Genomic DNA, 12,917 nt, shown 5'->3' with positions numbered 1-12,917 from the left:
CGATCCTTAGTCTGGCAAGATTCCACATGCCACAGAACAACTAAGCCCCTGTGCTACAACTACTGAGCCTGTGCTCTGGAGCCCATGAGCCACAACTACTGAAGCCCATGCACCTAGAGCCTGTGCTTGGCAAGAACAGACGCCACCGCAGGAGAAGCCTGCACACCACAACCAGAGTGGCCCCCACTCAATGCAACTAGAGAAAAACCCACAAAGCAATGAAGACACAGCGCAGCCAAAAAGAAATAAAATTATCTTTTTAAAAAAGAATTGATTTAATAGCCATCTAGTTTGGACTCTTACTGTGAGCCAAGCACCATTCTAAACACACGTTAACTACAGCTCGTTATATTACTTGGCTTGTTATGTTACGAGTAAGACCCATGCTTGGGTGAAGTCATTTAGTAGGTTGTTTTAGTAGGTTGTAATCTGTGGGGTTGCACAGAGTCGGACACGACTGAAGTGACTTAGCAGCAGCAGCAATCAGCATTTAGGGCTGCAGTCCATGGGGTCCCAAGGAGTCAGACATGACTGAGCACACTGAGTGAATAATCAGCATTTAAAATGTGAAATGAGCTGTAAAAGAAAGTATCAGAATGCATTGCACTTAGCAATAATTGTTATTTTATGACACTTATAAAGACAAGTAACTTGTGATGTGTAGATATATGAACATACAGGGTCATGATTTAAAAAACTTGAAAGCCACTGGATTTACTCGTTTAATCCTCACAACAACCCTACAAGGTAGATTTCATTGTGATCATCCTTTTAATGGGAAAACAAGGGCTCAAAGAGGTCAAGTCCCCTGAAATACTCATGGCGAACATGTGCTTACTCTGTGTGTTGCAGCAAAGAGAGAAATGAGACTTTTCTGATAAAGAAGGAAAATAAGGACCCAATGAACAGCCTGGGGAAATAGCATAAACTGGCCTGAAAGAGTTAAGCAATCCTAGTTTTGCTTTAACTGCCACTGATTCACTGTGCCCGCCTGCCTTTCACAAAGCTAATTCCTTAACCACTCTCAGACTCTATGTGAGTTACACCCTGCACTTGGGGTTCACCTTCCCCCACACTTCTTGTAACAATCCCCTATAGCATTCTTCCTTTCAGAAAGAAGATAATGGGCCAATAACCTTGGGAGACAGCCAGCCAGAGTCACAGAGTCGCCTGATGTCAACTAGGGCTGTTTTGAAACTCAGCAAACGGAAGAAGAACACAAGACCTTTCTTACTTTGATCCTTATCACGTATCCCAGACCATGAGCCCCATTATAACGATTGTAAAACTCCTCACTAGCCCCTCCAGCAGGGACACAGTTCTTATAATAGAGTAAAAGTAAAAAAGTGTGTCCCCACTTTGCCTGGTAAAGAAATAAAGTGACTCTTTCTCTTTCCTCCAAAACCCTGTCTCTGTATCTTTACCCGGCATCTCCCACAGAGAACCAAGATTTTGGCAACAGGTGCCAGGCACTGTTCTAGGTATTTGGTGTGGATTAATTCGTTTGTTCCTCATAGCACTCCTACAAGGGTGGGTCTACCATGATTCTATTTTACAGAGGAGGATGCTGAAGCACACAGAGGGCAAGTCACTTTGCAAAGAGACATGGCTAGGAAGTGAAGGAGCAAGGACTCGGCACAGGTGGTTTGGGTTTCAGAATCTGCACATGCTCTAGGCAATTCTAGAAGAACTGGCCTTCAAATCACAGATATGTAGACCGATGGTGGTGGTTTAGTTGCAAAATCAAGTCCGACTGTTGTGACCCCGTGGACTGCAGCCTGCCAGGCTCCTCTGTTCATGGGATTTCCCAGGCACGAATACTGGAGTGGGTTGCCATTTCCTCCTTCAGTGGAGCTTCCCGACCGAGGGATCAAACCCGGTCTCTTCTGCCTCCTGCCTTGGCAAGCGGGTTCTTTACCACTGAGCCCCCTGGGAAGCCCAGACTGATGGACCTCAGACTATTTCCCTTCCATTGGAGCAAAACCGGTCATGTGACTCACTTTGGCCAATAAAACATGGCGGAAGTACTGGCAGGCCGGTTCTGAGCCTGGGGCTCCCGAGCCTTGCAGCTTCTGCTCCTTTGATAACCGAATGAGCTCAGGCTACCTGGCTGGAGGATGGGAAGGCTCGTGGCCTAATTCCTCCCATCGCCCCAACTGCCAGCCAGGCCACTGCCAGACAGGGAGGAGGCCATTCTGCACCAGTGCCTAGGCAATCCTTCCAAACCTGCTGACTGCAGACACCAGAGTGAGCCTGGCTAAAATTAGCTGAGACCAGAGCTGTTGACAAGAATCAAGAGCTAAAAAAAAACTGGTTGCCCTTCTAAGTTCTGGGATGTTTGGAACGGATGATGGGTTCAGAATGGGTCCCCTGGGGCCCTGCGGACTGAGAACTCTGTCCCTCCCGCCCTGCCATGGAGGGAGGGGTGGGGGGGTGAAATTACCCTTGATCGGTATCTGCTCCGTCGCACTCCTGCGTCCCCTGCTGGTTTCCAGTACCACCGTGTAGCTGCCCGCATCTAGAGTTGTCACGTTTCTGATGATCAGGCTGCCCTGGGTGTCCAGCGTCTCCCGGCCAGTGTGGCCAGGCCCTGGGAGGCCCTCGGGAGAGAAGATCATGGCTTCTGGCCGGACTTCATGCCCTCGGAACCAAGAGGTGGCGAGAACCCTATCCAGGCTTCTAGGGGCTGGCAGGTGGGCATTGGCTCCTTCAGTCAAGGGGTCCAGAGACACAGAGGACAGCAGTTCCAAGGAGGCAGACCAGGTACTGAATGCGAGCAGGGTGCCTTGTAGGAGGGTGGGAGGGAGAAGAGAGAGCGAGGGAGCAATGGGACCAAAGGCAAGATGCTGCCCCAGCCGCTAACCCCGTGCTGGTGAGAATGTGTGCCATGGAGAGCTGATGTGACAACGGTGATAATAATAAATAAAAAGGGGCTTCCTAGGTGGCACAGTGGTAAAGAATCTGCCTGCCAATGCAGGACACAAGGGTTCGATCACTGGGTTGGGAAGATCCCTTGGAGGAGGGTATGGCACCCCACTCCAGTATTCTTGCCTGGAAAATCCCACGGACAGAGGAGCCTGGTGGCCTACAGTCCATGGGGTCGCAGACAGCTGGACACAGCTGAAGCAACTTAGCATGTACACTCAATTTATATATATATATATACACACAATACATATAAAACCTATATATATATAATATATATATAATTCCATATGTGTATACATATGGAATTTCAGAGCTAGAACCATAGAGATAATTCCAGAAGTCCTACTTGACCGGAGCATGGCTATTTTATTTCATTTCTAACCTTCAATCAAATGTGAAAAAGTCACTATTCAATTTTTTCCTGTTTGATCCCAGAACAGGTCCCTGAATCACTATATATAAATATAAATACACCAGAATGTTAAACTTGACTTCCATTGTCACAGAATCTCCCCAAAGTTTCCAGAGGCTGAGAACAAAAGAACAGACACCAAGAACTCCCCATTCCCAGCTGAGGTCTAGCTAACAGGGGTTGTTGTTGAATTAGTCACTCAGTCCTGTCTGACTCTTTGCGACCCCAAGGACTGTAGCTCGCCAGACTCCCCTGTCCATGGAATTCTCCAAGCAAGAATACTGGAGTGGGTTGCCATTCCCTTCTCCAGGGGATCTTCCCAACCCAGGGACTGAACCTGGGTTCACCTGCATTGCAGGCAGATTCTTTAGCATCTGAGCCATCAGGGAAGCCCAGCTAACAGGGGTTACCCATCACCAGTTCTGCCAGCACCAGCCACTTTACCCCTGCCAAGAGAGAAGGCTGAGAGCTCACAGAGAAGAGGAGATGGCTCAGAGTGAGGTTTTTGGGGGACTGGAGGTCCCCGCTGGGACTGGGAGTTTCCTCTACCTCCTGCTAAGTGAGGGGGGCTCCAAGGGAGCCTCTTGGAGTGCTGGAGATGTGTGCTGTGGGGTTTGTGGGGACTTAGACCTGTAAGTCTTCAGGTGACAGATGGAGGCGGAGTGGGCAGGATGGATGTGGTCCATACCTCCTGCATTTGGTGGGACAACAGAGATGTCCACGAGTTTCCCATGAGCCAGTGTGAATGCCGCTGAAGGAGCCAGTCAGAGCTCTGAATGGGGGCATCTCTGGAGCCTGTCCTGGCAAAAAGCCCCATAGGAGACAACTTGCTGGGTAGATTCCCCACCCAGGAAGATCTCTCCAACATGCCTCAGCCACACAGAAGGCCATGTCCCCACCTTACCACTACAGCAGTCAAGTTGAAACCTTCCTGCACCCTCCTTGCCTTCCTCTCCTCTACCCTCGGCCTGGTGGGGTGGAGGGGGTGGGCACAGACCTCACCTCTGGGTGGGGAGAAAGGACACAGAGAGACATAGGAACAAGGCCCACCACATCCCCCTACATCCTCACTGCAGCCTGACTCAGGTCCGAGCTGGGGCAGGAGTGAAGTTCTCAACTGTGGCTGAAGTTTTGAAATTACACAGAACTGAACTTTTTAAGGACTGGACAAAGAAGCAATTCATTTACTCTCCAAGAGGTAAATGTGGGTGGTTTCTGGAAAGTGTGTTCTTGGTGGCCAGATCATAAGGGGCCAAGTCCTCCTTCTGTTACTTTCAAGCTGTGTGGCCTGGGGAGGACCCATAACCTCTCTGTGTCAGTTTCCCGCTCTATGAAATGGGGCTCCTGTGGCTCTAGCCTCCTGGGGTTAAGAATTAACTGTTACTACATGAAAGCACTTAGAAGAGGCTGACATGGAGAAGTACTCAGTCACAATGGCCTCTTTTTATTATGATTGTTATACTATTTTCATTGTTATTGTTGTTATTGAAAAATTATTATTAGATATGGATAGCTAGAGTCAGACAGGGTGCTCTGGTGGAAAAGGGCTGGCTTGCGGGTACTGAATTCTTATTTTGCCTTTGCCAGCCACCTGCTCTTGAGCAAGTGACCCCACCCTTATCTGAGCCTCACTTTACTCCTTTGTAAAAGGGGTCAATCACAGAGGCCTCTTGGGGATTTCAAGAGCTCTTGTGCGTCGGTTGCCCGTGCTGCGTGGGCTGTAACATGACCAGAGTCAGAACTCAGAGTAGGGGCGTCTCTGATTTGGATAAAGACTCTCTTCCTCTCCAAGGATGTCTCCTCTTTGTCCCCAACCCGTGAGTGCAGCCCTTGTCTCTAACGCACCTGTTAGAAGCAGCCTTGTCCAGGCGGGGCTGTGGCTGGAGCTGGTGCCCAGAGGCCACATCATGCCGCGTTCTGTCCTGCAGCGGAGGCAGCTGCGCAGAAGAGGCCGCCCTTCTGCAGTGGGGTCTCCTAGACCACACAGTCAAGTACACAACCTTGGCCCTGCCCCCGCAAGCCCCCGCCCATTCCCTGGCCACACCCACACGGTGCCCAGCCTTGGTCTCCAGTGATGAGCTGGGAAGTCTCTTCTCTAGCACTGGGTTCGTGGCAGTGGTGGGTGGCGAGCAGGCTGGGGAAGGGTCTTTGGAGAAGAGGCTCTGGAGCTGAGTTCACCTCTCTCTCCGGCTCCCGCTACCAGCCCCTCTGGGCCGGGAGAACGATGAAGATGGAGAACTAGGACAGAACTGTCCCTGGAACAGAGGCAACGACGGGCCAAAGGTCACCAGGTAGGCGGGGAGCTAGGCCTCGTGCTGGCCTCCTGAGTTTGCTCTAGACCTTCAGACTATTAACTCTGAGCCTCTGTAAAATGAGGGGGTTGATAGTGCCTTCCCCAGGGTCAGAGGGGCCCATGCGTACAGAAGTCAGGTGCTCAACAGAGTGTCTGGCATGTCCTAGGTACTCAAAAAAATGGCCGTGGCTATTACAATAATGCTAATTATAATTATTATTATTGGAATCTTGGATGTTCTCAAGTCATGATCAGGAGCCCTTTCTCATGGCTGTGCTCATATTATGTATCCTAAATTTTGCATTCTAGAAGGAGAAGCCGCCAAAGCTTCTTTCTCTCATCCTTTTGGCCCTTCAGGCCTAGTCTTTCCTAATCAAGTTAATAATAATACTGCCCAAATACTAGCTTGGATTTACTGAACACCCATTGGGTGCCAGTTATTGCTATTTACAATTGTTTTCTGGTTGGCTCCTCATAGTACCTTGAGGGGTTGATATGAACATCCTCATTTTCCAGGGTTCACAGAGGCTAAGAAATTCATGCAATGCCACACAGCTATTCATAATGGCTTTTGTCAGTTCTTGGAGTGAGCCACCTCAGGGCCTTAGTACTGCTGCTCCTTCTTGGAGGCTTTCACGAATCATCTCATGACTGGCTGAGATGAGAATAATCATCATCTCATTATTCTAATCTCAAGTCAAATATCAATTCAAATAGTAATGCCCCACAAAGGTCTTCCCTAAACACCTACTGTAAGTCAGGCCCCTCCTGCTTCTTGCTAGCAAGATACACTGCTTTATTTTATAATATCTGCTATTATACACTCTGAAATCATTTCTTTTTTTGTTTATTATTTGTCTCTTATCCCCCACACCTACCTCCCTGGCTAGAATGTCAGACCCAGGAGGAGCCCTTCAGTCATGTTTGGCTCATGACTATGTCCCAGGGTCTAGAGCAGTACTAATACCTGGCCCATCATGGATGCCCAATAAATTTCCTTTAGTGAATGCATGAAAGAATGAGTGTTGGAAATAATGAAATAATGGGAGTGTTGGAATTTGAACTCATGTCTGACTCAGAAGTTCCTATTTTTCTCTCCCAGAGATGTCTAGGTTCTATCCAACCCTGGGACAAAGTCTCCCCCTTGAATCTCTAAAAGTAGTCATCATCAAGTGACAGAGTTATGTCTTTACTGGTACTAGCCATACTGCCTTTTTTATGATTTTTCTGAAGGCCTCTGCTAGGGCAACTAGCCAGGCGAGGGGATCAGGGATGGGTAATAAACAAATATTTGCAGTATGGTTAATAACCACCTATGGATGAGAACTCTGTGGTTTCTGATCCGCCAGTGTTCTCGTTCTTTTACCTAGGTGATAACAAGTGGAGCTTCTTTTGAGAAACTAACTTCCTCTTGGTTCCAGGGAGCCGAGGAGCCCAGGCCTGACCTATCAGAGCACTTTACACTCTTCAACCACAGTGACTGAGTGAGGGCTGGAGTTGTGACCCGAGCTTAACCGATCAGAGCATTTTAGCCTCAAGCCTCAGTAATTTCTTGAGACTTGGGCACATACCCAAAGCAGGCCAAGGAGGAGAAAAATGAGGACTTTTACTGGAATTCTGGGAAATATAGCACTGCTTTCTCCTGGGCTTACTAAGCAGAAGGGATCTAAATGTGGAGCTGCTTGGGGCCCTCTTTCTACCTTGAGTAGAGAGGCTGTAAAGGAATGAGGCCAACACACAGGAAAGCACAGCTAGAATGAACAGAAATTTCAGGGGATATCATTTAAACACCCAGATCTAGCTGTGCCTGAAGCTGGTACTAATGTTGACTTCACATTTTGTGTTGCATGAGTCTATATATTTCCATTGATCTTCCCAGGCCAGTTTGATTTGGGATTCAGTTACTTGTCTCCAAAAGAAATTTGATTGAAAGAAAAAGTGAAAAACAGAGTTTTGAGACCATATGATTTGGGATCTAGCAGAGACCGATGATGGTAGGGGAAGTGCCCTGTGAAGGAGATGGTTAAACTGACCCTGAGGGAGGAGGAGGATTTAGCAGGTCGGTGTTTCGCAACTTACCACATTCTCTTACGACATCATAATACCTTCCATATGCACACCCACATAGATTTCAACTTATTTACTTAATAGTTTTCCTTAAAACAACTCAACTAAAATAAGCTCAACTCAGTTTTTAAACACTAAAATTCACAAAATTATATACTAATATGCAACTTGTATTAACACAGATGAAAATTAAAACATAACGATGAATATAAAACCTATTTTTCCACATAACTGGTGTAAATTTTTTGGCGTGTCACCAAAAGAATACGAGCCCCAGTCTGTTGCTTCATGATGAGAAGATACTTAACATTTCTGAACTGTACCTCAAAAATAAAATTAACTGTACCTTAAAATTTTGTATCATGAGGTGTTTTTTGAAACCACAATTAAAAAAAAAATTTTTTTAACCAGAAGAGAGCCAGGAGCAATCATGTACATAGCTTGTCTTTACAGTCTAAAATAAACCCTTGCTTATATTCCAATAAATGGCAAAATTACATATGTAGAAATCATAACAAACCATCATCAAGTCTGTAGTTAACTTGGGGAAGGGACTGAATACTCAAATAGGAAGAAAGAATGCAAATGGGAGATGCAATATCTAATAAGTTACTTCTCTTTCATTAGAGTCAGACAGCTTAGTCTACCATCGGTAGTGATGTCATGTGAGTGTTATGTAGCTCCTCATATGATGTGATAAGAAGGGGACTTCATCTCTATGGTATTTCTCCCCTCCCTCCAAACCTATAACCCCAGTCTGAGAAAAACTCAGACCAACCCAGACTGAGAGACGTTCTACAAAATCTGACCAGTGTTCCTTAAAACTTTGACAACCATGAAAAGCAAGGTAAGACTAAGAACCTGCCACAAAGGAAACCCAGGAGACATGGAAACAACATGTGATATGGTAATCCGGATTGCATCCTGAAACAGAAGAACTTTAACGGAAAAATTGGTGAAATTAGAATACAGTCTAGAGTGTAATGGAAACAAACAAACAAACGCAAGTCCTACTTGGAGGATATAATCCTGACATAGCAATTGCTAACATTTACAGAGAACTCAACTCTGAATGGGGCACTGCTGTAAACACTTTAGCTCATTTATTATCTGTTAGCTCATTTATCGGTTAGCTCATTATCATCTGTTAGCTCATTTATCCTTTCAACACCCCTCTGAGGCAAGTGCTGCCATTCCCCTATTACAGAGGAGGAAATGAAGTCACGGAGAGGGTGAGTGACTTATCTAAGGTTACACAACTGGTGGATGGCTGGGCAGACCCAGGCGCCAGTTTCCAGAGTCTGTGATCTTAAACATTATATACAACAATCTTTTATTGTCGTTTGGGAAACAAACACAACATGGCAAATCAACTATACTCCAATAAATTTTATTTAAAAAAATCATTTGGGCCTTCTAACATCCGTAAGTGGCAGATATTATTGTTTTCATATTTTCATATGAGGAAACGGAGATACATGGTTGAGGTTAAATAAATTGCTCAAGGTCACACACATGTAAGTCACAGTCACCCCAAACCAGCCTCACTTCCTTCCTCCTGTCCTCAGACAATGCATTCCCTGAGGCACAGGTCAGATCCTGTGTCCTTGGCTCCTTGAATACTTGCAGCATCATTTATTTCTTCGCGCGCGCGTGTGTGTGTGTATGTGTGTGTGTGTGTGTTTGATGGTACATCAGAGGGGAGCAGTAAAGCATCATTTTAAAACAATTCATTTATTTTTGGTTGCACTGGGTATCTGTTGCTGCACGCGGACTTTCTCTAGTTACAGTGAGTGGGCTTCTCGCTGCAGTGGTTTCTCTTTTTGCAGAGCACAGGCTGTAATGTGCATGGGCTTCAGTAGTTGTGGCACACCGGCTTAATTGCTCCCTGGCATGTGGGCTTTTCCTTGTCCAGGGATTGAACCTGTGTCCCCTGCATTGGCAGGCAGATTCCTAACCACTGGACCAGCAGAGAAGTCCAAAGCATCATTTTGTTAATAACAGGACAAATAGCAATGAGGTGCAGTCTTGGACAGAGTTGTGAAATGCAACTTAAAGGCCAAAAGAACTCCCAGTCCCGCCAGGGGCTAAGTGTGGATGGGGCAAACCTTATCCCACATGTTTCACATTTCCACGGCAGGATGTCCTGCCATTCATCAGAGGCAGCCACAGCCCCTTCCAGGGGTTTTGGAAATATCTCTCTACATTTTGGTTGTCACATGCCTGAGGATGAAATAGCACTGACATTTATTGCTGTAAAGATCCAGCAATAATAGATGGGACTGTCCCATATACCAGAGATTTGCCTCACCTGAAAAGCCAATAGTGGGACTTCCCTGGTGGTCCAGTAGTTAAGACTTGGTGCTTCCAATGCAGGAGGCAAGGGTTTAATCTTTGGTTGGGGAACTAAGATCCCACATGCTGTGTGGCCAACAAATAAACATAAATAAATAAATACTTTAAAAAAAGAAAAGGCCAACAGCACACCAGTTAGAAAGGTGGGATTGGAGTAAGGCTCATGTGGCTCTGGTTTTTGTCCTGTTTCGTGTTCCTCTTTTTTTGGATCTGCACATTTTGGTCTGTCGCCTCCTGTCATGTGATTATAGGGCCTATGGAAGGTAAGTTTATGAGGAAGAGAAACTAGTGGTGCCCCCATCCCTGACCTATTAGCCTCCTCTTTCATAGTTAAAGAAACTTTAGCGGGACCCTTAATTGTTTGGAATAAGGACTACATTTCCCAGCTTCTCTTACAGCAGGTGTGGTTGTGTGACCAGATTCTGGTCCATGAGACATGAGCAGAGGTGGAGTTTTTAGGTCATGGTCATGTAGGGATGTGAGAGTTGGACTATAAAGAAAGCTGAGCGCTGAAGAATTGATGCTTTTGAACTGTGGTGTTGGAGAAGACTCTTGAGAGTCCCTTGGACTGCAAGGAGATCCAACCAGTCCATCCTAAAGGAGATCAGTCCTGGGTGTTCATTGGTAGGACTGATGTTGAAGCTGAAACTCCAATACTTTGGCCACCTGATGCAGAGAGCTGACTCATTTGAAAAGACCCTGATGCTGGGAAAGATTGAGGGCAGGAGGAGAAGGGGATGACAGAGGATGAGATGCTTGGATGGCATCATCGACTCAATGGACATGGGTCTGGGTGGACTCTGGGAGATGGTGATGGACAGGGAGGCCTGGCGTGCTGCGGTTTATGGGGTTGCAGAGTTGGACACGACTGAGTGACTGAACTGAATTTAAAGGAAGAGGGCCTCCCTTTCTCGTTTCCCCTTTCTTCAGGCTAGAGTGGGGACATTGTGAGCTGGCATCCTGGGCCAAGGGGACAAGTATCACACTATGGAAGAACCCTTGGCACCTTCACAGAGCAGAGCTGCACACCAACTTGGACTGTGGCAGGAGAGAGAAATAACATTTCTGTGTAATGCAAGCTATCATTATTTTGAATATCTCACATGCAGCCAAATTTTAAGCTATTCAGTTTGGGGGCAGCAGAAAGGAGGGGAAGGTGATGGTAAACCCACTGGGCCACAGGACTCAGCCATGTTCCCTGCTATTGCTTATAATTCAGGTAATAAAACCATCATGTTATCCTCTCTCTTACACACCCCTGCATCTCTTTTTCTCTCTCAATTGTTACTACCTGCAGATCAGGACAAAGGGTGATATTCACTGAGATCTTCAATCTCCACCCAGTTGCTGGTAGAAAAATGGGTGTAAAGAAACCAGAGATTATCTGGACTTTCTTCTGCAAAGCAGGCCTTACTTACGCAGGGGACAGATCAGCAGTGGAGTTCCCGCTGGATGTAGGAAGCTGAAGAGAAAATGTCCCAGGGGTTTTAGATTGTTGCATTTCTTTGCTCACCATCTGAGACTTTCCGCTTTTAGAATACCTTCCAGTACCACAGAGGGTGGGAAGCTATATTTCCTTACTTCCCTTAAAGCCAATATGACATACTTGCATGAGATTTGGAAAATGAAAGTGAAATGGAAGCTTTGCTCATGATGCTTCTGCTATGGATTTTTGTAAAGCCAGTCATGGACAGACTGGTGTTTATTTTAAGGCACCACCAGTGACTGGCTTTGTGTGTTTTGAGAGGCTCTTTGTGAACTCAGCAAGTATGGTGTGGTTCTGGGGCCAGTACAGACCTACTCGTTTCATTGTGCTTCGCAGAGATTATGTTTTGTACAAACTGAAGGTCTGTGGCAACCATGTGTTGAACAAGATGATTGGTGCCATTTTCCCAATAGCATTTATTCACTTCATGTCTCTGTGTCAGATTTTGGTAATTCTCACAATTTCTCGAACTTTCTCATTATTACTATATTTGTTTTAGTGGCCTTGATGGATGATCTTTGGTGTTGTTACTGCAACTGGCTGAAGGCTCAGATGATGGTTAGCGTTTTTTAGCAATAAAGTATTTTTAAATTCAAGTATGTGCATTTTTTAAAACATAATACTGTTGCACACTTGATAGACTCCAGTATAGTGTAAACATAACTTTTATCTGAACTGGGAAACCGAGAGATTCCTGTGGCTTGCTTTATTGTGATATTCACTTTATTGTAATGGCCTGGAACTAAATCTGTAATATCTGTAGGTGCAGGTCTGTCCCTTTCAGCCAATTTAAATTAATCCAGGGCTTCCTTGGTGGTCTTGTGGTTAAGAACCTGCCTGCCAATTCAGGGGATATTGGTTCAGTCCTCGGTCTGGGAAGATCCAATATAACCAACCATTTGCCTCACAACTATTGAGCTTGTGCTCTGGAGCCCATGCTCTGCAACAAGAGATATCACCGCAATGAAAGCCTGTGCATTGCAACTAGATCCTTCTTGCTGCAACTAGAGAAAGCCTATATGCAACGATGAAGACCCAGCACAGCCAAAAATAAATAAATAAATTTATTTAAAAAATCAATCCACTCTTAAGTCAATCATGGACACAAGGATGTCATAGCACCAGATCATCTACCTTCCCAACATATAGAAAACACAAGGGCAATATTATCTTCTAAGTGAAAGCAATTTTCTCACCTTCCTCTTTTAAGACACGGCCCATAGCAATAGGAGGTAAACATTAATTTAAGTGATACAACACTATTTGTTTAAATAAAGGATCTAGAAGAGTCATGAGTGTTCTTCTTAGCTCCATGAGGGTAGAAGAAGAGAGAAACGACAATGAAAACTGATCTTGGAATTTTTCAGGAAAAGGGA

The 12,917-nt window shown here is 45.7% G+C and overlaps 1 protein-coding gene and 1 long non-coding RNA gene across 2 annotated transcripts in view; one reads left to right on the top strand and one right to left on the bottom strand.

Annotated features, from left to right (window-relative positions):
- The window catches only part of LOC104997673, a 2,237-nt gene extending 846 nt beyond the window's left edge, over window positions 1–1,391 (top strand). Inside the window, exon 3 of the long non-coding RNA XR_826351.1 lies at window positions 1,099–1,391. This is a non-coding gene — a long non-coding RNA (uncharacterized LOC104997673). The remainder of the gene's footprint in view (window positions 1–1,098) is intronic.
- Window positions 1–5,309, bottom strand: part of IGSF23 (immunoglobulin superfamily, member 23) — a 15,209-nt gene extending 9,900 nt beyond the window's left edge. The window contains exons 1-2 of the mRNA XM_010852577.1: window positions 5,186–5,309; window positions 2,444–2,785 (exon numbers count right to left, since the gene is read on the bottom strand). Coding sequence (XP_010850879.1) covers window positions 2,444–2,785; window positions 5,186–5,249 — 406 coding nt within the window. The 5' untranslated portion in view covers window positions 5,250–5,309. The remainder of the gene's footprint in view (window positions 1–2,443; window positions 2,786–5,185) is intronic.
- Window positions 5,310–12,917: the final 7,608 nt, after the last annotated feature.

This window comes from Bison bison, unplaced genomic scaffold (assembly GCF_000754665.1).
Source record: "Bison bison bison isolate TAMUID 2011002044 unplaced genomic scaffold, Bison_UMD1.0 scf7180017864313, whole genome shotgun sequence".
In the NCBI taxonomy this organism is placed as follows: domain Eukaryota; kingdom Metazoa; phylum Chordata; class Mammalia; order Artiodactyla; family Bovidae; genus Bison; species Bison bison.
Note: the sequence above shows the minus strand (reverse complement) of the source record. Positions and strands in the feature narration are given on the sequence as shown.